Below are 26,285 nucleotides of genomic sequence, written 5' to 3'. Positions count from 1 at the left end.
TTCTACTTTAGGAGTTGGAGAAATGCACTTGTTTGTACTCCAGCTTGTCTGTAACTGAGAATTTGGGTATCTTGCTGTGCAGTGAAGGGAAGAGGCAAATGCAGACAAAAAATGTCTCGTGATTTTTCTTCAAGTCTTAAAGCAGCTTGTAACTGTCCCAGGACAGCTCCAGTCATCTGGTGCCACTCTTATGGGTCTTGTTTAAAAACTGTGCTTTTTCCCCTTCCCCAGGAGCACCAATGAGTACCAATAAGTACTTGGCATCCAATACAAAACATCTTTCATTAGACTAGACTAAGTCAGTTTGCTAAATAGGAGCCTCACAGAATAGGAAAGATCTCTTCTATGTCCAGCTGCATCCATCACTAGAGAGATGACACTGGCATATTGTAACTTAAATGTTTTGGCTTTGAAGCAAAATATATATATATATTTTTATATTTTGCCCTGTTGAGTCCTGCATTCTGAGTTGTGATCTTGGCACATTAAGGAGTCCTTCTGCATTACAGAATGCATTAGAAAAATTCATTTGGATAAGTGTTAACAAATTCTATTCTTACTTGTGCAGGACGGGCCTGGGGACTGTCACTAGGGAGCAAAATTGAATATGTTTGAACTCTAATTATTTGGATGCTGCTGTTGTCCACTCCCAGGCGATCTAATTTTATCTGCAGTTAAAAGGCAGATACAGCTGCAGTTTCATGACATATTCTTTTATGCAAATGTTAATAAATATGTTAACTTTTGCATCTTCTACCTGACTGTACAGTCACACTTCTATACCTTCTCACCCCCTCTGGATCTCTGAAAACACTCATCCATTTGCAAGACTGTAATTTACACTACCAATCATTTAAATTTGCTAAACATGTTGTGGGGCTTAGGTCATGTAATAACTTGTAGAGTATAAATGAAGGATAGAGGACTTTTTTTGGTGACTTTTAAAGACTTTATTGTGAACTGAGGCTGCATACCTGATGTTCTCTAGCACTCAGATAACTTCATAGCCAAAATAAGGATGCAATTTAGTAGCTCATTGTCTGTAGAGTGCTCCTTAAACATCTTGTCTGTATTACCCCAGAGTCATCCCTCCTAAGGTACTTAGCCACAGAGGTATTCCGGGTGGAAGAATTAACAAAGTTCTTGTTGGATGCACACTAATAACACCTTTTCTGCATCATCCTTTAGTAGCTGGGTTTTCACAGGGCTTTGACACTACTGTTGCTTCAGTATTAAAAGGTCAAGGCCACTCTCCATTTCAACCAGGGGTTCCTGACTTCTTCCAAGTAGGAAATGCCAGACTGATTTGTTTTCTAACTCACTACGTTTTGGATTAGCAAATGTGCTAATTGTTTGTAACTATACTTTATGAAGAACTGTTTGCCCTGTAGGATTTCAGTTATACTCTGTGTTTGTTTTCTTTGTTTAGAAACAGATGACATTATTGAAAAAAAATTGCTTTCTTTTTTAATTGCATAAAGAAAGTTATTAATAGAACTTTCCCTTTTCAGAACTGGAAAATACCCAGAAAGACATTTGCTCACACTTTCCAAATACAAATTTGCTTCTAAATTGAGACCAAACATGGAAAAATTTAGAATATTAGGTGAATATTTTGTGTAGTTCTGAGCAGATGGAAACAGCTGTTTAGTTCTTAGAATGCTTAAGTTGATGGTTTTAAATTGTCCATGAACTATGCAAATAAAATTGGTGGGAAGTGACTGAGGAATACAACCCACGATCAGTAGCTCTAAATTAGCTTGTTCTTCCACTGGAAAATTTTCAGGGCGTTTTCAAATCAGAAAAGATTGAAAGCTATTGATAACTGAGTTTAATAATGTCTCATTTAGTTTTGTCATGCAGCTCTAGCTTATTTCACTTCTAAAAGTTAAAAAGTTGAGTTTTGTGACATTTGCTGTTTTAAAAAATTATTTGACAAAGATGTTTAATAGTGATGTCCATGATTCACAGTGATATCTCTGTGGGCAGACAATCATATTATGTTTTCAGTGGAAGCAGATATATTGTGCTTGTAATGTGGAAATTACCCAAATGAAGACAAACTGTCCTGACTAGCTTCTTATGGCTAGCTCTCATTCTTGCATCTTTAGTCTATAAAATCTCTGTAAATGAACTCTGTAGAGTAGAGGGGAGATCTGCAGGACCTGAAAAGCCTGGAAACAGTAAAATTAGTGCTCCTAACTGTTGAATAAATTATCTCATGAAGCACGGGACCACAGCATCTCCTGGTACATGTACAGTGAAGAATGGCACAAAATTTCCACATACATGCTGTTACACTCACAATCTTTTCTATGTAACTGCAAAGATGAAACTCATATTATATTTAAAGACAAGTAGTTTGTTATTATAATTAAAACTCATTACAGTCTGATCCAGGAATCATTAATTAGCTGGATCCAATAATTACTGGAAAAGAAATAATGCTTCTGTATAGGGCAAAGTCTCAATAAGTAACTCTACAGTTCAATTCATTGAACACGTAAAGTGTCTACGTCTGTTATGCTGTGATGCTCACCTTTTGTCTCCCTCTCTGGACAGTAAGGTGGCTTCATTCTGGTCGTGGGTATGTGGAGCCGTTTCAGCAGTTGTCAGCATCCAAAGGACTTCAGATACTGAAGGATCTGAATATCTGAGGAATATGATGCTCATGTTGGTAATTTCTTCTTCTCTACTCTAGCATCCACTTAGGGTCATTTTTATATTTGCTGACAAGCTTTTAAAACTTGGCTCTTTTTTCCTTGGTCTGCAGCTCCAAGTTGCATCCAGATTTACTGTATGTGATACCATACATACAACTGATCACTCTAGAACTAATTTTGTCCAGCCTTAAGTCAGCAGTTCTTTAAGTGACCATGGGTAAGCTATAGCAACAGTCCACATGCCAGCTCTGTGCCCTCTTTTCATCCCATGCTTCTACTCCATCCTATGTCTCCAAGTCTGAAGGCCTCTGCTATCATGCCAGGTCTTTATTTTTCTACACTAAATCATTGTGCTGAGTTGTAAAATTATAATAGTATCGTGCAAATATAAACAAAAATTAAAACAAATCAGCCACGGACATCTGTGCAGTTGGAAAAAAATTGTTGTCACAGCTGAACCAAGTTTAATTGCAGGCTAAAACGAAGTTGCAGGCAGGTCAATAGAAGTTCAAACAAAGCAAGTCTGAAAAACCTAAATGCTCCATGTTTGCAAGCCCTGCTGCAGGGCCAGTCACTGGTGATGGCAGTGTGCTATCTGCAGGGCTACAGGGTAACAGAGCTGCAAGGGCCAGCGAGGGACGCTGGTGAAGACCTTAAATACGGATGTCTGGGTGTGATGCCCAGCTCAGAAGTTCTCAGGGTGCTTCCCAGCTGAATATGGGAGTGCAAGCATGGAGATGCCGCACAGAATACCAGTGCTGCTCATTGTACTGTTTTTCTCAGTCTCTAGCATTGCCTGCTCTCAGAGAAGACTCCAGGCTTGATTAAGCTTTTGTTCTGACCCAGTCCTTATATCCAGCTTTTGGTCCCACCCTTTGGCCAGAAGGTACTGCCTCTCCAGCAGAAACAGTGGGTGTAGGAACATGTGCCTGCTCTGTGGTGCAATCCAGTAGCTTAGTTTAACCTGCTGCTGAAAGTGGCTTTGATGAGGTGACTGGACTGTAAATGCAGTGTGGCTGAAATGCAGATACCTGCTCTCATCTGAGCCTGAAGATCAAGATAGGTGGCCAGGGGCAAAATGATCATTTCTGCTGCCTTGCTGCGGAGGTTTGACTGCTGAGGTAGGCAGCATGCTTATGAATTTCTGATCAAGTGTGGTGGGAGGCAACAGAAGTTAGCAAAAGTCGGCGTCACTGTGGCTTGCCTTAACATGCAAAAATTGGGAGTCAGATAGTCATGAGAGTGAGTAATGAACGTAAGAAAGGAAAGTTATTTGGGATACATCATTCACATTTTCAGTTTTTTTTGTATTCATGCAAAATTTACTTCTAAAAAAAGTGAAATTCAGGTAAACTTGGCCTGTAGCAACATACCAGTTTTAGAAGTCATGTAAGTGCTTGGAGAATTGACAAAACTCTGACATTTAAGTTCACATTTTTGAGCTCTGAGTGCTGCAAGGTAGCATTAATATGCACCCTTTGCATGCCATGTATAACTTTTTTTGTGATCGTTGCTATCATCTCTGCAGCAGTCGTTATTTTTTAAAATTAATTTTTGAGGGCCACTAAACTGCGTCAGTTCTAAAGATTGAGCAGTACTAGCTGCTGAAAACAAACCAGTACATGGTGGTTACAGTTACTTAAAAATTGTTTTTAAAAGCTCTGTACTCCAGAAATCCATGGCCATACCCTATAGGAGTCTTAATATTCTTTGAATTCTTGGAAATTTGGACTGAATTGTTTATTACATCTGGTCTGTTAGTAGCTGAAAGAAAAGAACATTATCGTGGAATAAAGTGTTGCACAACACATACTGCAGCTACACAAGTACTTGTTACCTTCTCTGTCTGAATGGAGCATTTTAACCTGTTATATGCTGGCGTGAGGAGGCATGAACCTTTGAAATAAGACCTGCATCATTTTTATTTATCCTCAGCTGTTCATATGCTTGCTCATCTTACACATGAAAACCGTCAGAGCAGCTGTAATACCTTCTGTTACTCTTACCAAACTTTACTTTTTGTTGTTTCTGTCTCAGAGATAACATCATAATATCTACTACATGACATTTATTTTCTCTAATAGCTTTTTTGCTCAATCACACCTCAACAAAGAACATAGTATTTTGGTAAGGCTGATAGCCAAAACTGGGGAAACTCACAGGAATTTTCACAAATAAGGAACAACTGTTGAAATATGGTATTCTAATAGAAAGCTATTGATCTTAGATACTGATTTGTAATGAAACTCATAGAAATATGTCAGTGACATTTGGTCTGGTTTCCTCTTATGAAATTTCAGAGACAGTCAAGCCACTTACCTATTTCCTTTGTACCTTGTATTCTTTATTTATTCCAGGTATGTGCTACTGATTTGGGCTTTTTTAATTTAGCAGCCAAATAACAGCCAGTTTCAATATATTCCAAATATAATTCCAGTGTATTTTAAAGTGATTGATGATTATCAGTTCATATCATGATTCCTACATGATTTGATTTCATTTGCTGTGCTGCAAGTTAATCACAGAATCACAGAGTGGGTCAGGCTGGAAGGGACCACAGTGGGACATCTGGTCCAACCTCCTGCTCAAGCAGGGTCATCCCAGAGCACTTGGCAAAGAATCGTGTCCAGACAGTCCTTGAATATCCCCAGTTAGGGAGACTCCACACCCCCTCTGGACAATCTGTTCCAGTGCTCAGTCACCTGCACAGTAAACAAGTTCTTCCTCATTTTCAGATGGACCTTCCTGGGCATCAGTTTCTGCCCATTGTGTCTTGTATTGCTTGGCACCAGCAAGAAGGCCCTGGCTCCATCCTCTCCACACCCTCCCTTCAGATATTTGTGTACACTGATGAGGTCCCTCTCAGTCTCTTCTCAAGGCTGAACAGGCCCAGACTTCTCAGCCTTCCCTCATAAGAGAGATGCTCCAGTCTCTTAATCGTGTTTACTGCCCTCCCTGGGGTTGCTCCAGGAGCCCCATGTCTCTCTGGCACTGAGGAGCCCAGAACTGGGCACAGCACTCCAGATGTGACCTCGCCAGGGCTGAGCAGAGAGGCAGGATCACCTCCCTCGACCTGCTGCCAGTGCTCTTCCTGATGGTCCCCAGGTCACCATTGACCTTCTTGGCCCCAAAAGCACACTGCTTTCTCATGGACAGCTTGTTGTCCACCGGGCCCCCCGGTCCTTCTCTGCAGAGCTGCTTTCCAGCACGTCAGCCCCCAGTCTGCGCTGGTGCCCAGGTTTGTTCCTCACGAAGGGCAGGATTCTGCATTTGCTTTCATTGAATTTCAAATGGTTCTTCTCTGCCCATCCCTCCAACCTGTCGAGGTCTTTCCAAAGGGCTGCACGGCACTCTGTGGTATCAGCCACTTCTGCCAGTTTTGTGTCACTAGAACTTGCTGAGGAGGCATCTGCCCCTTCATCCAAGTCCTTGATGAGTAAGTTACACAGTAGTGGACCCCAAATTGAACCCTGGGGGACACCACTAGCGACAGGCCTCCTGTAACTTGTCAAGGAAACTGTTTTGAGAAATTGGCAGGAGACCAAAGCAGCACACCCCCTCCTCTGTATGTCGCAGGGTGATCTTACTGTTTACCCACAGGGTAGTGCTGGCATTAGAAAGGATTCCTTTCCCTGGGACAGCTGTGCACCGAGGCGTTGAAATGGGAACAGTGGTGGGAAGCACAGACTGTTGTTGGCCTCTGAGGAGTTGGAGGCTTGTGCTTCCAAACTGCCAGCATCCCAGCACTTGTTCGCATGACTCCAGAAAGAAATGCAGGGAACAGCCATGCAGTCAGGATCTTGGCCTGCAGCAGCCCTCTCTCCCATTGATTTAGAAAGGTCACTGTAAGCAAACAAACAGTTTTATTTTCCAGGAAGAAGAAATGAAAGCAGCACAAAGAAATCAGATACTGGAACAACAGAAAAAAAAATATTTAAAATGATCTCTAGTATTGTGGCCATTAGGCATAGCGTAGGCATGTACTCTGTAAAAAAAAAAAGTTACATGATCAGAAATACATGAACAAAACACAGTTCAGGAGTACAAAAGTGTTGATGGAGAAATATGCACCAGGAGATTTGCATCAGTAATTTAAGACTCCAGTTTTGCTATGCTGCCTAAATCTTAGTGATAAACTTTGTGGAATATTACTCCTACACTAACGTGTATTTTTAATTTTCTAAATACTTGACACTGTTTCAAATCCTGAGTCAATTACTTATATCTTATTTAAAACACATATGTTAGAGAAAGAATTTGTGCATTGCTGGTTTGTCTTTAGGTGCTGTTGTGTATTTTTCATTTATATAAACATTTAAAATAGTAAGTGTAAGAATCACAGTGAGTCAGAACAATGCCATGTGGAAATGAAGAGTGCTTGAGAGATTTTTTTGCTGTGCCTGTGCCCTAATGGGCCATTCCTTCCATGTGGGAAAATCTAGTGTCAGGAAAATAGAGCTTCCACTGTGACTCTGAGGTGCAGTCCTGTTGCCCAGGTGAAGCTCAGTGATCTCGGATCAGGATGTGGGATCCCATTGTTATAAACGCCAGTCACTTGGTTTTTGAAATTTTAAAAGTTTAATAATAATAAAATGGTTATAAAAATAGTAATACAATTAGAGTAATGAAAATTCAGAGTTAGGACAATTACAAGACAATAAAAAGCAAAGAATTACGGGCGTCCGGATGCTCTCGGGCACTTAAGCCTGATAAGCATGCCCTGTGAACAAAGGAATAATCTTTAAAAGCAGTAGCCTGTTGCATATTCATACATCTCATACATGATGCATAAATTCCTTGCAAATTAAGAACTTTTCTGGTTTTTGTCAACTTCTTCCCCCTAATCCTGGTGGTTCCATAAAGACGGAGAGAAGGTGGAAGAATGTTTGTCTTTTCCGATAAGGAGGCAGTAATTCTTTATGGGCCCCCATCATTGTCATCTCTGTGTGAAGAGTTTCTTCATTATCTCATCTCTTGCTTGAGCTAGTAAAAAAAAAACCCCACATACATAGGCTCTATTTTAACTACAAAACTACATTTACCATACTATTAAAATGTTAATACAGCACTTCTAATCAATATAACATAACACATATAGTATTCAGTTTAGTATTTGCGAAAATCAATCATAAAATATGCATTTTTCACACCATCACACCCACAGAGGACAGTGCTATCGGTGCTCTGGGATTCCTAGCTTGTTTTGCCCAGTATGCAGTAACTTTGATTCGCGCTACGTTAGTCTGTGGCGTGGATGAATATTACAGGCAGGCTGATCAGATAGTTCCCTAGACATTTTGTTGTAATCCAAACTTGGCCAAAGCTTTTTATTACAGATCTTGTTTCAGTGCTTTTGTCTGTGGTCCCCCTCTCATTGCCTGCATGAGGGAGAATATGTTAATGCCATTGATCTGTAAACAACAGCAGTATGGAATCTTTAGCAAATGTTAAGTGTGTCTGGTTCATCTCAATTTCAGGTCATAAAGTCTTGGGGTTTGGATTTGTTTGTGGTCTTTGTTTTGTTGCAATTTTTTTTGTTTTGGTTTGGTTTTTCTGGGGTTTGTTTGTTTGAGGTTTTTAGGGTTGTTTGGTTTGGGGGATTTTTTCCTTCTTTTTGTTTTGGGGGGGTGCTTGGGGTTTTTTGTGGGCTTGTTTGGTTGGTTTGTTTTGCTTCATTGGGTTTTTTCCCTGCCTCACTCTTCATTGCAGCAGGAGGAGCTCAGAGAGGGAGTTTATTTTTTCCAGCTAGAGCAGTGTGTTTCTGCATTGTTAGCTTCATGGTTATGATGAAAGACTGCTCTAGGAGAGGCAGGTGTTGGGAGGCTGTTGAAAGGACCATCAAACTCAGAGAAGTGTTTCCAGTCCAGACTCCTCAACAGAAAAATATATCCCTTGTTCTCATGGGTTCTCCATGTCTGTGTAGGCAGTGTGAGAACCCCAGGTCGTGAGGAGAGAACTCATCCCATCCCAGGAAACTTTACCACCAAGGGCCCAGCACATTTCTTGTGAAGAGGGTAAAGGTTAATTTGGGACAAAGTCCACTTGTAAGCTGTTTCAGTTTCTGCTGGTAAAGTGATGGAGGAGGCTGAGAGGGTTGGACTTCAAACTTCCCTGTAGGAAAACTTAGCATTTTCCGTGGCATTGGACTGTGTTCAGCTTGATAAAAGCTGCTCTGCAAAGTGAAACAGAGCTCTACTTCTTCCTTTTTAGCTAACAGACGTGTGTGTTACAAATGCTCACTTCCACCTCTGGATGTGTGTATTTTTGTGCTCCTAGAAGCACTAAAGGAATAAAAGTATTGTAATGACAAGTAAAATTAAAACAGTATCTCATTAAGAAGAATGCTGATTGTATTGCTGTTGTGAATATAAACAGTTTTAATTTGCACAGAGAACTAAGTGGCCTAAATTGCAGTTTCCTGTTAAAAGTACTCAAATATATTAAAGAGGTAAAACTGGGGTTTTAGATTATTTGAGTTTATAGTGGGGAAGTTCATAGTGTGGAAGGATCAAGGATAAATTTTGTGACTTACAAACTTATCTGCAACTAAGTGGGATCTGTGGACAGGAAAGCAAAAAGAAAACAAGCCACTTGCTGGTGCTGAAATGCCCTTTTATCTAAATACCACTGAAAGGTTGCATTCAGGGATTTCCACATTGCACAGACATTTGTTGCATCTTGCGTTAGTTGTTTTCATTTTCTTGTGGAAGACTTTTCCCTGTTCTTGCTGCGGTTTCTCACTCAGAACCCTCAGGGGACCTTTAGAGAGTGACAAGAAGGTTCTTCAGGCCAAACTTAGCACTTTTGTCTTTGTTAATGAAGGTTCTGGGAGAAGGAGACATTTAACCAGGTTCTGAAGGGAGCCTCTTAAGAAGCAGACTGAGCGGGGAGATACAGCCTCCTTGTGGAGCTGACAAATTGGCACCTGCCGATGGTGTCCGTGTGGGGAAATAATCTCAGTGGGAGGCAAAGGTTTAAATTGGATGCTGGCATCCCTTGCATTCGTTTGCCCTCCCCAGGCCTAGATCATGGAATGAATGGACTGAAGCTGTTGTCAGCCTATGGATCTGCAGTAGGCATAGTCTGTGTTGCTGCCTCTGTGAGGCTGGCTGGAAGGATCTGACTCAAGGTGACATAAATATTTACATAACGAAGGCAGGCTTGTTCAGAGGCCTTTTCTCAACTGTGGATGTGGTCTTTACCGATACTGGAGGTCAACAACAGCCTCTCATGTTTCTGTTGAAAACTGGGCTTGCAGCAAAGCTTCATGAAGTGCAAAGCTGCACAACTTGCCACCATCCACTGTCTGCTGTCTTAGTAAGGGCAGAGCTAAAGGCTATGTGTAGAAAAATCATGCCGTCTTCAGGAGAGGTTGCCTCAACATGAATTACATCAGCCTTGGCGTTGCTGTCTGCTTGAGTGGTACCAGTCTTTGGAAAGGATAGATACCACCTCAGGAAACTATGTGCTCTCTTAATGCTACCTTTAATTTGGTAAGAATGCTACTTCCTTTGATTCTTATCAAAAACATGATCATAAAGTTGTAATTGTTGAAACAGTTGTCATTCAGGAGAGGGATCAGAGCACCTGTTGTTTGGCTATGCATTGAGTAAAGGGAACTCACCCCTGCCTGAGCTGGCTGTAGGAGGGATCCAGTTTGCCCAGCTGCAGCATCAGGACTAAGTGAGTCATCTAAATGATTTTTATAATTAGAGAGAGGTGTCTCCAGGAGGTGACTCATCCCACCTACCTTGGAAAATAGTGACTTGTTCTCTGGAAGTGCCTGTGTCTCACCACTGGCTGCACAGAGAACCTGAGTGGTGAGCTGAGATCAGACACCTGAATCCTATGTTCTTTAGGTGAGATAATATCTTTCTGTAAGTGTTAAGAGCTCATGTCAAATTCTTAAGCAGTCTTGGGTAATTGGTAGGGCTGGTGATTAAAGCAAGAAACTGAGACTGGAATTCCCAATTTCTTTTACTGCAATATGGGATAAATGGGGGGTCTTAAAAGACATAGCTTTTTAATGTAAATGTACTTGAATGAGATAGTGGCATTATCAAATATAAACCTTCACTTAACCTGTGGTAAGCTTTAAAATAATTTGCTTTTACTGTATGTTCATTGCCAGCTGTTTGTAAAAGCCTCCCTCACAGAGTATTTTTTTTCACCCAATGGAGTAAGAGACCTACATCCTGATCTTTTGAACTTCTGTGTTTTGACACAGGATCTTCTCTCATGATAGTAACAGTTACAACTCTTCCAAACTACGTTTTGAAAGTTTAGCTGTAGAAAAGCAAGCATAGTAACAAATGCTGTCTTAAACTCAACATATCATATGCATTCTTTTTTCATAAGAGCACCAAGCCTTTTGGTAAACATGTTTACGTGTGTTTCTTACAGCAGTTCTACTCAAATGCTGGCCTGAAGTCAGTCCTTTTCAACATAAGCTTATTTCTATGTGCTCCTACTCTGACTGGGTATTGCCATCACTAAAGCTCGGTGCGGTCCAGTAGACGATCCGTTTTTCTGTTTTCAGTAAACTTTATTGTGAGCACTGGTAATCAGAAGTTACGTGTACAGCTAATCTGAGAATGGCACCTGTCCACTGGTTGTGACTTATGCAGTACAGAAAGACGGTGAATTTCTGATGATTATTTTGTTAATTTTTTTAGATGTGGATTTAACTGATATTATGATATACGAAATCCCTCCCCACATAAGGAAAAGAGCCCTCTGTAAGTATGATCCTTGTAAGTAATGTAAAGATGATAAATTAATACTGCACTTTAAAGGAATAGTTGAGGTCTTAGAGAGACTGGGAAAATTATTACACTCGTAATATTTAAATAGAAATAGCTTCAAAACGAATGAGGTACCCCACCCTCTTTTAACTTATCAAGGATTGATCCTTTGTAAGGATGTCAGGTATTGCAGAGATTTTAGCTGAAAAGCAGCCGGGCTCTTGAACCTAATTGCTGTCTGAACTGTACCTTGGTGAACATGTTAGTTATTCTCTAATATGTTATTTGTAGATTTTGGGGGAAGGGCCTATGGCATCCTGTCTAAATCTCTGCGAGTACATTTTGTGGGTCTTTTCATCAGGCAGTTAGGTTTGATAGACTTACAGATTGTTAAACATCACGTTCTATAAAGAACAAACCAAGGAAAGCCTATTGCTGAAAGAAGGGGGAAATATAGGAGAATGGAAAGCCTTGGAAACTCTTAAAGAATTTTGATAGAAGTTTTATTTGAATAAATACTAGGACATTCAGTACTATTTGAGAGAGGTTGGTTATTCGCTAGCCACTTAAACATTAATAAATACAATAAAGCTTTTTTACTGTGTATGATCAAACCTTGGAACAACCAGGTTGGCTAGAGAGGTACATTCTTGTCCAAAACTAACTGGACACAGTCCTGAGAAGCTTCCTTTGAGCAAGGGGGTTGGATTAGAAAAACTCCAGAATTTATCTAACCTCAACTATTCAATATTAATTGAAAATCTGCCTGCTTTAATATTTAGCTATCAGAAATTATATAAATAGGCACAGTGCTGTTTCGTATGCTGTCACCGAGTTTCAGAGCTTTGGGGATAGGGTGTTCAGAGATCTCAGTTTCTTCTTCTTCCATTCAAGATTTTCTTTTCCTATTTGGAATTGACTGATGACATATTATATTAACCTGACTTGAATCAAATTCTTAATTCTGACTGGTAACAGACTGGCTTATTTTGTAGGCAAAGTCCAAATTCCTTCCTCCCTTTAAATGAGAATGAGCTCCTCATTTAAAGTTTGGTTTCTACGCTGATGTAGATGGCCAGGGTTGTGTTCAGTTCAGTTGTCTTACATGCTTAACTTGCATTTGAATTTTTGATGTCCAGTGAAGCAGCGATAGTTAAGAAGAAGCTTGAGTACCCTGTGGAGAGAGGAAGATTGTTTTGAAATCCTCCAGAGAGATATGCTGACTAATTAAATTCAGAGACTTGAGTTAAGCAGGTTGAATGTTCCTTTGGAGGCCTTCTGACAGATTTAGAGTGATGTTTTAGAACAAAATGGAAGCTAGGTGCTTTATTTAATTAAAATACATCTTGCTCATTGTTAGGTCCATCAACCCAAAAGGAAAAGAGATATTCTCCCATTTTGCAGTGCGGTTCAAATGTTTTGTAGAATGAATGAGAGACTGCTGGGAAGGTAATAGTTACTCTATTAGTACTTTTCAGGTTTATCAGATTTTACTCCTCACTTGCTAAATTAATGGAGTTTGTCAGAAGAGTATGAAACAAATACGAAAGTTCCATAACTGCAGTGCTAGCACGATTGATTGAAGGAATATTCACATTTAAAATCATAATCAATTTTTCTGTAGCCTTTCTTTCCTACTGTAATTTTTCACTTCATAGGCATTGTGAGGGGAAGGACTGTCATGGATGTCTGTAGTTCAAAAAAGTGTAGGGTGGAGGAAAAGCACAGATGCTGCCATCTGCCACATCAGCAGGCATCCCTTTTTGCTTTTTCTTTCCACCACCATCCCAGAATTTCAACCTCTCTCTGGCCCAGCAGGCTTTATTTATAGTTTTCATTATCCCTTTCTCATGGCAGTAGAGCCTAGAACAACACAGTGTGCTGACACTGACAACCTTTCCTGCCCTTTTGTTCTGCGCTCCACCAACCTGTTGTCCCCTTGTCCTTACCCCTAGTGCTTCCTCTGCAGACAGAGGCCCCATCTGACAAATTTACTTGTGCTCCCCAGGGATTGGAAACCAGGAAACTTAATTAAGGATGGTTTAATAACTTAGACAGAGGAGAAGAGCAGCTGGTCTGTTAACTTGTCTCTCTCAAGCCCCATTGTCTGACAGATAAGCTTTCTTGCATGTGGTCCAGTTTTCAACAATGTGCTGGAAAATGCTGCAGGTGTAGAGTTCATGCTGATGGAATTACTATGCAGTGGGTCTGCCTTGCACATTTTATTTGAATGACCTGAGATGATTTCATGGCAGTAGGTTTGCTGCTGTTGAAAATACCAGTAGCTGATAGTGGCCTAAAATTTTGGCGTATGTTTTTGCTTTCTCTGTTGCTTAGCATGGTAATGTTAGAGGAATAGCAGTTGGAGACTACCTGCTGCACTCTGCTACTCTGAGAGACAACCACCAGCAAAGCCAAGCAGCAAGAAAAGAAGGGCTCTTCATGAGAAAATGACAGCAAGAGAACACAGCCCCCGCCATGGTGCCAAGTCCCGCACCGTGCAGAGGGCCTCCACCATCGATGTCACCTCTGACATGGTTGGCCTTTCTCTCACCGGTGTGTACCTTCCTGTTGCTGCTCCTTCCAGAATCTGCCTTCTACTAATGTTGTTTTTTTCTTTTAATTGCTCGAAGATTTAGATCTGTCTGGTTATCTGCAGGTGATGAGATAAAGGAATTGTGCTAAAAAATTCTAAAAGTCTTGAATTTGCTACTTTTAAAATAGACAAAACATTGAAATCAGAGGGGGGTTAAAAAAATAGAGTTAGATTTTGTGTAGTTATGTTTGTCACTCAAAAATAAACAATGGGGAGAAAATAACAAAATAATGTCACAGTCTAGGAAGAGTCATGGCAACTCCCTTGTTTGACATTGTATAAAATTTTCAAGAGAGTTCAGGGAGCTGAGGCTTGTCTCCCTTATCTTTTATGGTTATTAAATTAGGATTCTAACCCTCAGAGGCTTGCTTTCATTAGTGAGAGAGACAGGTACTTTTAAATTTTGTCCTATTAACTACCACAGATTTAATAATTTGGAGTTAATAGTGGCTCAGGCTTCGATCCTGTTGTTTTCTATTGAGATTAAGCATTCACTATTCCCATATTGCATATATTCTCATATAGCTTTACATATTTTAATAAGTTTTCTAAACAGAGATCATCCCAGATTTTCCAAATAATTAGATACCGAGGATTACCAGATAAGTGTTTTAGATACCAATCATGGCTCACTGAATTAAAGAAAAGTATTTTTTGTGTAAAATGTAATTTCTTTCTTTGTATGACTGCAAGTTCAGGAAAGAATTCACATGGCAGTGATGTGAATTGGCTAATCTTGTGTTAATTTGTCTGTTTTACAGGTAACATTCAGGATCCAGATGAGCCCATTTTAGAGTTCAGTTTAGGTAGGCTTAGTGATTTTTATGCTAGTTTTGATAATGCATGCTGTTGAATATGTTTAGGGTTTTGTAAGTGTTGATTTTGAAGTAAGGTTTGCATATACTTAGTTTTGCATATAGTAAGGTTTGCATATAGTAAGGTTTGCAACTTTGCCCTGCTTTTCATGGAGATGTGGTACAGTTTTCATGCTGCCTGTTCAGTATCTTTTGATAAGCAGCCAGCAGTTTCATTTTGTGAAGTTTCTAAAAGTTGGTAACTAAAACTTTGGTCTTACAAAATTTTTAATGTTTACCATGTGACTATTATTATTATTATTGTTATTGTTATTGTTATTATTTTACTTTGTTTATATGAAGATGCAGTGAAACTGCCTTCACTGTCAGTTAATCAGCAGCGCAGGTCTTCAAGCAAATGAATATTTGCTGGAAACACCATTTTAGGGCAGAATGTTCTCTAAGAATTGCAAATTACATGTAACTTCTTTCCTGGGGTCGTTGCTGTCTAGTGATAATGCGAGATGCAGAAGTGACTTGAATTGTGAGATGTTTGAATTTGGACAAGAAGCTTGAGCATTGACTCACCTCACTTGAAAAATAAGTGAAAAATATTTTCTTCATGAAAATTCAGTCCACATTTTCAACTGCAGTATTTTTTCTTGGCTTAATAGTGGACTCATATTTGGAAGGTTATGCTCTTAACAGTGTGCTAATGAAAAATTAGAAAATTTTCTCAGTTGTGTGTAATTGTGTTATGAATAATAATCTTAACCAGCATTCTCAGAACTGAATGGGGTATTTCAATTATTTTCAGATAAATTGAAAATACCTAGAATTACAAAGCTGTTTCAGAATTAACTTCCTGCAGGTAGCTGAAGCTGAGTTGGACCACACTGTAGCTACCTGTATCTAGCTAGATAGAATTTGGCTCTGCAGTTAAATGTAGGTGTGTAGAGCCACTCGTTGAAACTTTTGGAAGTTTTTCCTACTCGCCATAGTCCTTTCCCAGCAGTTAAACTCACAGTAGCATTTTAGAGGAAATAAGTTGCTGTCATCTTACAGTTACAAGCTGGGTTTCCTCAGTAGTGCTGCTTGGTCAGTGTTCAAGCGCTTCTGTTGGTTGTCCCTGGGCAAATGCCATTTGATAATGGGCTTAGTGGAGCGTGACTTCGAATCAAATGCAGCCACATGAGATTCCCAGGGGAAAACCCGTGCACGTGGGCTGTTAGGATGAGCTTGCCAAGGGGTACACAGGCATGTATTAGAAGAGAAAAAGTTTAAATTGCAGCTCTAGAGCTTGGAGCCAGACGGAGCTGGTTGCATGTTTACTGTTTGCGTGCGAAAAGGTGAGTGATGTCTGCTTTTATAGTGTGGTGATAGAATGAATGTTAAGCCCTTTTCAGTTTGATTGGTCAGGGTATATAACGTGGTTTTATAAAAATGTAGAGTCTTACAGCAATATGAAAAAGATCCTGAATCTAAATTTATTTATCTGTTGCATACTTAAAGCTTGCAGTGAGCTGCTAACTCCATCGCTAGATCGAAAACCAAATAGTTTTGTAGCAGTGAGTGTAACTACGCCTCCCCAGGCATTCTGGACGAAGCATGCTCAGACAGAAATTATTGAGGTGAGTGCTGAGGTTAAGATTTAAAATCAAAGCTAATACAGGAATCATTTCTTCCCTAACAAATATCACCTTACATTAACTTTTGGCTTTTTGTTTATGATTACAGGGAACAAGTAATCCTATCTTTCTAAGCAGCATTGCCTTTTTCCAAGACTCTCTTATCAATCAAATGACACAAATCAAACTCTCCGTGTATGATGTTAAAGACAGATCTCAGGGAACAGTAAGTTTTCTTTATTCTGTTGCCTGCCCAGTCAGTGTGAAGCAAGGAAATGAGAGGCAAAGAGATAAAATTAGTAACTTCTGTGGAAGAAAGCAAAGGGATAGCAGCACTGATCATACAGAAAGCAAGATGGGTAGGAAAAGGAGGAATAAATGAGATTGGCTTGGCAGAGTGGGAAACATTGCCAGTTTTCTCAAATAAGGCTCGTCTGTAGCAAGTTTGGAAACCATGGATTTAAATAAAAAAGGTCCTGTCACTTGTACTCTTACATTGCGGACATCTTTAGCAAACTAGATACTGAATAGGATCCAACATCCCTAACCCAGTCTTCTAGCCTGTGCCAAAATGCCAGAATAAAACTGTCCTTTGGAACAGAGCCCCTGAATTCTGGGAATCACCCTGTCCTGATACGTTAGATTTTGTTCAGGGGTGAGGTTTGTTCCTTTACTGAAAAAAACTTGAAGTGTCAGCGCTCCCATGTTGCTGCTTGGATTTGTGGGCAATTCAGGCCATTCATGCTGAGACTGCTGTTCAGAATACTGTTTCAGGCCCCGTGTGTCTGCTCTTCCATGGCATCCTCAGGGGCAGCAGAGCTGTCCCTCTCTGTTCAGTGCTTCATGGGGAAGCTCTAGGGAAAAAATGAATACCTCCAGAGGAAGTAAATTCTTCAGGAGGAGACAAATTTGGGTCAAGAATGCAGCCTGAGCCCTGTTCAGTCATTGCTTTCAATGTTCCTGTATTGCTCGGCCTGAGCTCATATGTACTTAGGTGCCTCCATGTATATCCTAGAGAAATAAAAATGCATACTATCCTCCAGTAGAAGCAAAACTTTAATAAATTATCAAATATATTAAATTTTAAGATATTTTCATTAGTTATATATGGCATATTTAGTTATGGTTGTGCTCTCGGATTTCTATGCATAATAATTGTATTTTGCACTTCACTGCTGTGGTCAAAGCCTTTGCTCACATACAATTCTGGAACTCATCTTCTTTCAGATGTATTTGTTGGGTTCTGGAACGTTCACTGTAAAGGATCTTCTTCAGGAGAAGTACCACAGGTTGCACATAACACTAAGGTTTGTAATGTTTTCCTTCTTTTAAGTGTTAATTCTTCAAAACATGCTTAGGATGAGGTGAAAACCTGTTATGTCATGACTAAATTGAAATGGACTTAATTAAACTCCCTTGTTTTGATATCAAGTATAGTCTGATTATCAAAATGTGTGAATACATGCGTTTCTTCTCAGTGCCATGTTACCCTCAAATGTATAAGCTGAGCACAGAGTACTACCTAGGCTGCCTTCAATTCCATGCAGCATCCTTGCAGAATAAGGAGAATGTTCTCCTGCTGGAATAACCCATTATAGAGTTATTCCAAATGAAGTTGAAAAGCTTCCTGTTTAAAATGTTCTTTAAGTTTGAAGATTAATAGCCTTTTATAAGTGTTTCCTTGTTGATGAACAGGTCCTCCTGCAAAAAAATCTCAACGCAGAGTATTTGTTGCAGGTCGGCTGAAAGTGACCGCGTTGGTAACATCACAGTTATTGGATGGCAGATGGAGGAAAAATCTGACCAAAGGCCTCCAGTGACAAGGTCACCTGATACAATTAATGGAAGGGTGAGTATGAGCATTGGACCAAATCCAGAAGAATGCAGATTTATTGCCAGCATTGAAATAAGCTAGGTTGACATCTGCCATCAACTTTCCTGTCCGTCTTGATATTTAGTAGTGCTTTATATTTTCAAAATACTGTAAGGAGCAGCCTAATGGTGATGAAGCCAGTTTGAGTTTTGCAGAGCTCTTGGTTCTCACGTGTGGGGTTAAAAGTATTGGGAAAAAAATTAATTTAAAATGATTAAGCTTTAGTATCAAGTACTCACCTTCTTCATTGGAAGAGGCTTCTGGTACTGTTCAGTGGTGCACTTGGTGCACGGATAACCAGTTTCAGAGACATGTAGTATTTTATTTCACATTGTGGATTGGAAGGTACCATTAAGAAAAACTGTAATGAGGATGCTAGCGAATTCCCAGAATTGTTTGAGAGCAGTTGTTTGCAGCACTTTCTCAGCCTAGACATATATTTAATTCTGTAAATCTTGTGCTTTGAGTATCTTGGTGATCATTGCACTCTTACATGTGTATTATATTCACAGTGTGCATTAGAACCCCTTTTTATCCTCCAGATCTGTTTATGCCTATTCGTGAAGTATCTGTAAGGATTCTGGAGCTGTGCTAGCATAAGTAATAGAAAGCCCAGATGAAAATTTTTGTGGCATTTTGAAATGTGCAGTAGAAGTAAATAGGAATGTTTAGGATTTATTATTCCAGCCTGTGATATTTTTTATCCACAGTAAAAATATTTGAAATATTTATTTGAAGCATGTGTGGAGTTGAATATTTCTTTGAAATCTTTCTGATAGGTCATCACTGCATATTGTTTGGGCACTTAGGTTTCATTCTTTACTATTTCTGATTTTTCTTGGTTTTGTTTTTGTTCAGACTGTGTTGCCAGTTGATGAAAGTTTAACAGAATCCTTAGGAATCAGATCCAAATATGCTTCATTGAGGAAGGATGCACTGCTGAAATCTGGTAAGCTGCCCTGGGCTGTAACAAGTAAGCTTTAGGTATCAGTAAAAGCTAATCTCTCCCTGTGTGCCTGCGGCCCCAGGGCATTTCAGCAGATGTTTCATCTGAATAGGAACAGGCTGCTGATTGAGCAGTCCTTTGAGGGTCATACTAGAATAAATAATTTTGTCATATGCACTATTCTGTGTTGTAAAAACAGCAGAAGCAAACTCTTGCCATTAGATTGACTGTAATATAACATTTTCCATGCAATTTCATAGTCTATTCCTAAACAATTGTTGCAGGGTGAGGAGAGGGACAGAGGAAAGCAAGTTGCTTTAAAAAAAGAATCTTGCAGAGGGGTTAGTTTTCCAGCAAATGATTGCATGAGAGGAAAATGCACAGTACATAGTCCAAAAAAACCAGCAATCTAAAAGGTGAATATGTATTTAGTTTAATTTCTTTAGCAGTGTAGTAAGTCATTTGGAGTGGAGGCTTTTCCTGCAAACACTTGAAGAATGGCCACTGCAGAATGACCATGCTTGCAAAAGGTAGACTGGTGCCTGGTTAGACCAGATCTTTACAGCGGGGTGTTTCAGCATGTTAGTGAACTGAAGCCATTTACTTTAATGAAGAAGAGACTTTGTACACTTTTAAGTCAAAGCCTAGGCTTGAATAATAATGGTTTTATTTCTTTAGTGTTTGGTGGTGCCATTTGCCGAATGTATCGTTTCCCAACCACTGATGGAAACCACTTGAGAATCTTGGAGCAGATGGCAGAGAGCATCCTGTCACTGCACATCCCTAGACAATTTGTGAAGCTGCTTCTAGAGGAAGATGCAGCAAGGTGAGTTTTGGGATGGTTTACATGTGCAGTAATCCAGCAGTGATGTGGCTGTTCCTGAGTTACAAAGGCATAAATATATCTGGGTTAATGCACTGACTACTCAGTGAGATAAGAAATGGCTTTGAGAGTCAGAAGAGTAGTTTTGAATGGAAAACAAAACAGAATAACAGCGAGTAGAAGGAAATGCTGTAGTACAGCAATGACATTGCCTCATTTTAGGAGCTGGGAGGGAGAGGGAAATCTGTTAAACATTTTGTGGGTTTATTCTGAGTTTGCTTCTTTTTGAAGCAATTAACTCTCTTCCAGGCAACATACTCCTTTATGAATGTTTCTTCCCTACATTTGTAGGATGTGTGTTTTATATATTCTTTATAAAGGCCAAGATTGGAATGTTAAAGAATTTTAGCTGTGTTTTTGAGTATTAGGTTTTTATTTTGAATGTGTTTGAATCCAATCCTATGGACCTTAACTAAGTCTGACCTTAATTAAAACTAACTAGCGCTCTTGTTTTTGTATATTAGGACATTTCAGTGCCTTTGGGATATTGTGAAATAAAATAACGGGTTAATCCATTCATTGTAGGTATTTTCATATTTTGAAATGACAAACTCTCACAGGAAGAGGGCAGAGACTTTTTGTAATGCCTGGGAAAACCAACTGAGTTTCTGAACTTCACATTGATTCTTTTTTCTGATGTTATGTTTTTGGTGATGTGTGCTTAGATTCTAGAAATTGAATGCTGTACTTTGTTCTGCTGTCCTGCTACAACCTTGGTGGAGCAGGCTAGGGATATGCCGTTGCACATTTAGTCATAGGTTTTTTGGTTTTTATTTTGTATCTTTGTTTTTCTACAGCTTTCCTCATAGTAGGTTTAAAAGCACCTATTCATTATGAGGTACATCCATAATAATAAAGAGTTGGGAAGTTTATCCATAAGGTACCACGTATGATGGATATAGGTTAAGGACTTGAAGATAAGGAGAATTTAGGGTGAATGAGCAAAAAGATGTGTCTTTCTGTAAGACTGTAGACAGTGAAGTTTGAGGCCTTGGCCATGAAATGTGACTGTTCAGAGGCTCTTGGTAAGATCATGCAGAGATCAGTGGATGCCTGTTGTAAACAGGTACAGGTTAATTACAGCCCAGGTGCTTGTTAATATGACCTTGTGTATGTCTGCTGGGTGGTGTGGCTCAAAGGTAAATAGGCCTTTGTGTAATTACTGAGAAAGGCTCCCTTGTCTCTGTTCAGTTGAGGTGACCCTCAGTAGTGTGCACAATCACACTTTGTATTCATAGAGTCACTCAGATTTGACCAAGCATGCTGTTCTCCATTCTCAGTGCTGCAGCCCAGAGGAATGACAGCTACGCAAGCACAGCTGTTTGTCTTCACATCCTGATGGCTTTTAAAATGTCCTTGGATAATCACAACTGCTGTCTCTTAGCTAAAACTCTTCTGGGCCAGAGCCCTTTGGAAGGAAACATCTCCTGGGGGGTGTGGTGCTTTGGCTGCCTCATTATATATGGCATCCATATTCCTTGCTGTCTTGGCTCTATGGGACAAACAAGTAAACTTGAAGGGGTAAGCTGTGAATTTACTTCAGCAGGACCAGGGCTCAGATGCATGGCTGGTTTTGAGCAGGGAGTTTGATGAGGTAATCATAATAGCATCTTACACAGAAACCAAGTTTTATGATGAAGCTGGAAGTGTCTTTATCTAGGGCACTGATAAATATGCTTTACGCTGTTGCCTGTTGGCAAATCAATCTGATGTTTTTCTTGGAAATTTAGCTCTTTTTGATAATATCCTAAGTAGTGTGGTGTGGGAGTTGCTCTGTGAAATGCTGTCTTGAATTATACACAGACAATTGGTTAAAACTATGGAATTAGAGGTACTGAGATAACTGCAAAAAGAACTGCTAGATCCTTTTGACAGATGATTGTTCTGCCTTTTCTGGGGTAATGTGCTGTTGAATTGTGTCTGATGTTGACTTGTTTATCTTTTCCCCTTCTTCCTTTATTCCAAATAATACACTAATCCAAGAAGGGAGTAATACAAACGTGACATGAAATACACTGAGTATTTTCTCAGCAGCACTGCTGGGGAACAGTATGCAACACAGGATTGCCATGTGTGACTGGAAACCTGGCAGTTGGGGTACAAGGGCTTTTCCTGTGCATATCTGTGGATGTCCAGTCCTCCTTTATTCTACCCTGAGTGCCCAAAATCCTGGACCTCAGATGAAGGTTTTGTTGGCTCATCTTCAGTCTCTCCAAACCCTTAATACATACACTTCTTAGGCTTTCCCTGGCCTTGCAAACTCTTGTGTACTTACCTTACCAGTGAATATACAGCTTGTACCTAACCTCAGATAGCTGCTCATATCCCACCTAACCTCTGTCAGAGGTTTTAATTCCTTTAAGAGCCACCACAGTTCAGTAAAGTGTCCTTAAGAAGTCCTCATTGTCCCAAGTCACCTGACAAGGTGACCGTTCCCATCATTTACCGTTCCTCATAGTTGGAGAGCTCCTGCAGAAAGGTGGGAAGCTCTGCTTATGACCAACACCTGAGGCTCCTGGAGGGAGAATAGTGTATTCTGCTTGTGAGGAAGCAATTTGCCTCGGAGTAGTGCTCAACCTGTGCTCTGGGATGTGCTTGGGATGTGTGTTTGGAAGCTTTTCCAGTCTGGTGAGTAGCTCAGACATGGTAAATTGAGAGCAAGTCAGCTGAGGATGGTGCTCTGTTGATGCGATGTGAAACTCATTCCTGGTCAAGTGGACTATGGACATAAACACCTCTCTTTCCCTCCCCACTGTCTTATTTTTCCCCAGGGTTTGTGAACTAGAAGAATTGGGAGAACTGTCTCCGTGTTGGGAAAGCCTTCGTCGACAAATAGTTACACAGTACCAAACAATTATTTTAACTTACCAGGAAAATCTGACTGACCTGCACCAGTATAAAGGTGATTTTTTTTAATTTATAAAAACATGATTCTTCTCTACCAGGATTGTTAGTGCTTCTCTGAAATTGGGAACCTAGTATGTTTTATGATGAGTAAACAATTTGGTTTGCTTTTTCTTTTTAATTTTCTCTGCTTTGCTTTCAGCACATAGCAAATGATGAATGAAGCTTCTTGAATGTTTTAGCATAGGTACAAGAAGAAGGGTTTTATGCTTACTTCTGTCTTGCATTTCTCAGGTCCTTCATTTAAAGCCAGTAGCTTGAAAGCTGATAAAAAACTGGAGTTTGTTCCTACAAATTTACATATACAGAGGATGAGAGTCCAGGATGATGGAGGATCAGGTATTAGTTTCTCTTTTTTCACTTATCTTGTTACTTTTCTCTCCACTATTTTTTATTTCCATCATCAACCATACAGCCAGGTTTCTACAAACTGCTGCAGTAGTGCTACCTGGCATTTTTGTAGCACCTTCTATTCTCAGATTCCAAATCTCTTTACAAAAGAAGAGACAGAAGTATAATTATTGCTGTTCTACAGCTGGCAAAACTAGGTTCTGCAGTTAACTGAACTCTAGGTGGCACAAGTTAGCCTTTGTACTAGGGCTGGGTTAAGCTGCTGTGTCCCTTCCAGACATTCTGAATTGCAGTAGAATAAAAAAGGTTCTGACTGTTGTTTCTTGTTAAGCTTGTGTGCTTTTTCTACAGAATCAACATGTATGGTTATGCAAAATCACATTTTTTCACATCAAGTTTGTTTCATCATAAATAACCTGGGCTTTCCCTTCTTTTAACAGTAATTCCCTGTGACCATGGACACACACTTGTCTCACGTGTCCATGTCAGGGATTCCAGTAATGGCAAGCTTTGTATACAGACCAGTGTTGAATACTTCTTTTTCACTGTCACTTTTTTAGATTAAGAAACAAAGGACCTGCATTCATGTATGGGTCTTCCACCTGAAAAAGTGTTTGATGGATTTCCAGGGCCTCTAGACCAACCTAGTTTTCCATGTCTTTCAAACCATGGCAGAGTTTTCCAGAAATTACTTTCAGAAAAGTTTCTGAACTTACACAATTGTTTGTCTACCTTAAAGATGACAGGTTTTCATTTGTAAGTCCTTTTTGTCCATCCCAGATCAGAACTACGACATAGTCACCATAGGAGCACCAGCAGCTCATTGTCAAGGCTTTAAATCAGGTGGCTTGCGGAAAAAGCTGCATAAATTTGAAGAGGCAAAGAAACAGTAAGTAGAAATACTATTGTGTCAGCTATTATTGTGCCTTTTCCTCCTGGTCCATGCTCAGTTATTTGGAAAATCATTCCATTCTGTTTTTATTTCATTCAATAGTACTACTATACAATATTTTGTTTTGAAGATTTTAATGTGGGCTTTTTTTTTCCCAAAGAAGGAGAGGGAAAACAGTTTCCTCTTTATTTTACTGCATTTATTTGTTTACTGATGGACTCTTTCTAAGAGTCTTTTAATGAAAACTTTAATTTTTCTGAATACTTGTTGATTCATTTAATTTAGCTATTTTAGGTGTTGGGTTTGGGGTCTGCCTAATTGTGGGTCAGAACATTTGCTGAACCTCCTCAGCTGCACTACATCATGCTTCAACCCATTATTTTCAGAAGACTTTCACCCCTCTCATAGCTTCCAGGTCCTGTTGCTGAGCTCTCTTTAGTAGAAACCCGCTGTGTCTGATTGGTAAATTCCTTGTTGACACAACAGGTTTATTTCTGAAACTTTTGCTGGAGGTCTTCCTGCATTGCCTAAGGTTTATGCACAGATTGGGCTTCTGAATTTGGCCTCTGCCCTGCAGGCAGGATACGTGGCCTCCATGGTCCTGTCTGCAGGGACTGCCAAGTGACCTCTGTAGAAGAGTGCATGTATGAACTGTAGGAATTGCAGAAGCTGGGAAGGTCACATTTGCTAACACGGCACCCACTCCAGCTCCCAGAGAAGGGAGAGTGCTGCAGGGTCTGCATTGCTTCTGCTACTGTATGGAACATTTAAGACACAAGAACAGCACGACAAGGAGTCGTCGTAGTCAGGGAAAAGGAGACCTTGATAATGCCCTTCCAAAGAAAGGATTAGTAGGATTTGGAGCTGATAGGATGAGGGAATGACATGGGAATCAACTGTAGAATTAATTTTGGCAGTAGAGAAATGAATAGCAGCTCTTGTGAACATCAGTCAGATATTCACTGATAAAAAGATCGGTGCGAAAACATCTAGTGTAATTATTCAGGCTGACAGAGTGCACTGGCAGAGGACTCGAGGAAACTAAACTTGGAAACTCTGGTATGCCAGGCTCAACCTTTCTGTTCTTTTGATACCACTATTGCTCTTTGAAATAACCTCCTTCTGTCAGCATAGCCACTGAAGTGGGTCTTACTCCTGCAATAGCTAATTTCCCATGTGGATTTGTTCTTTTTCCCCTCACCCAATAATGAAGTTGATTGGAGAGTTTAATTTCTATCCAGTACTTTTCCTCTAAGCTTTTCAGAACTGTTCCTTCTGGGTCCATGAAAACTGCAGGTTCAACATTTGAAGAACAACTTCCATTTTAAGTACATCTATGTTATCAAAAAAGCCAGTATAGTAGAACTGAGATCCATCTCCTCAGTTTCATTGTTATATTCTGTTCCTTCTCCTTTCATTGGCATAACTGTGCTTGATGCATTCACAGCATTTCCCCAGATCAACTCATGGTCATCTGGCAATCTGTGGTTTTTTTGCTTACAACTTCACATACCCACCTTATTGAAAAAATTACTCAAATAAGTTATTTCCCCAGTCATACTTTGTTTTGTTTCTGCTTTTGGTATTTGCTAACAATCTGCTAATTTTATTTTGGTTTTCTGTTTTTGTAGCAGTTATGAGGAGTGTTGGTGAGTTTTCCGTTTCTGAGAGTTTTATAGAGGGTTTCTGTTCTCTGGGTTGTTTTATTTTCATTTTGTTTGGCAAAAATCTGGTGTGTTTTAAAGTGTGCAGGGCTTTTAATGTCATGCATCATGGCATCCCTAACTGTGCTCTAAGTAATTGTAGCTGCTTTGTAGAACATGATGTATGAGTGAATTTCATTTCATCTGCAATGTTTGTTTGCAATGAACAGCTAGCTTCCTGACTCTCTCTGATCATAAGAAGTTAAAAAACTGAAAATCAGAACACAAGGATTTTATATATTTTCCTTTGTTATTTCCATTGAAAACTATCTGGAATGAGAAACTTTTCTGCCAGTGATGGAAGATAA

General features: G+C 39.8%; 1 protein-coding gene across 16 annotated transcripts in view; it reads left to right on the top strand.

Annotated features, from left to right (window-relative positions):
- INPP4A (inositol polyphosphate-4-phosphatase type I A) overlaps positions 1-26,285 on the top strand; it is a 70,505-nt gene that overhangs the window by 11,011 nt on the left and 33,209 nt on the right. For 6 of the 16 annotated variants that reach the window (XM_068182707.1, XM_068182698.1, XM_068182703.1 and 3 more), the window contains 13 exons: positions 11,339-11,401; positions 13,745-13,963; positions 14,765-14,809; positions 16,310-16,428; positions 16,535-16,651; positions 17,653-17,732; positions 18,121-18,274; positions 19,157-19,247; positions 19,923-20,070; positions 22,899-23,029; positions 23,266-23,370; positions 24,163-24,271; positions 25,906-25,923. In XM_068182707.1, coding sequence (XP_068038808.1) covers positions 13,858-13,963; positions 14,765-14,809; positions 16,310-16,428; positions 16,535-16,651; positions 17,653-17,732; positions 18,121-18,274; positions 19,157-19,247; positions 19,923-20,070; positions 22,899-23,029; positions 23,266-23,370; positions 24,163-24,271; positions 25,906-25,923 — 1,223 coding nt within the window. In that variant the 5' untranslated portion in view covers positions 11,339-11,401; positions 13,745-13,857. The remainder of the gene's footprint in view (positions 1-11,338; positions 11,402-13,744; positions 13,964-14,764; positions 14,810-16,309; positions 16,429-16,534; positions 16,652-17,652; positions 17,733-18,120; positions 18,275-19,156; positions 19,248-19,922; positions 20,071-22,898; positions 23,030-23,265; positions 23,371-24,162; positions 24,272-25,905; positions 25,924-26,285) is intronic. The other 10 variants (XM_068182709.1, XM_068182699.1, XM_068182706.1 and 7 more) reach the window with 5 other exon arrangements.

This window comes from Anomalospiza imberbis, chromosome 2 (assembly GCF_031753505.1).
Source record: "Anomalospiza imberbis isolate Cuckoo-Finch-1a 21T00152 chromosome 2, ASM3175350v1, whole genome shotgun sequence".
Taxonomy (NCBI): domain Eukaryota; kingdom Metazoa; phylum Chordata; class Aves; order Passeriformes; family Viduidae; genus Anomalospiza; species Anomalospiza imberbis.
The sequence above is the reverse complement of the archived record's forward strand: the minus strand, read 5'-3'. Positions and strand labels throughout refer to the sequence as shown.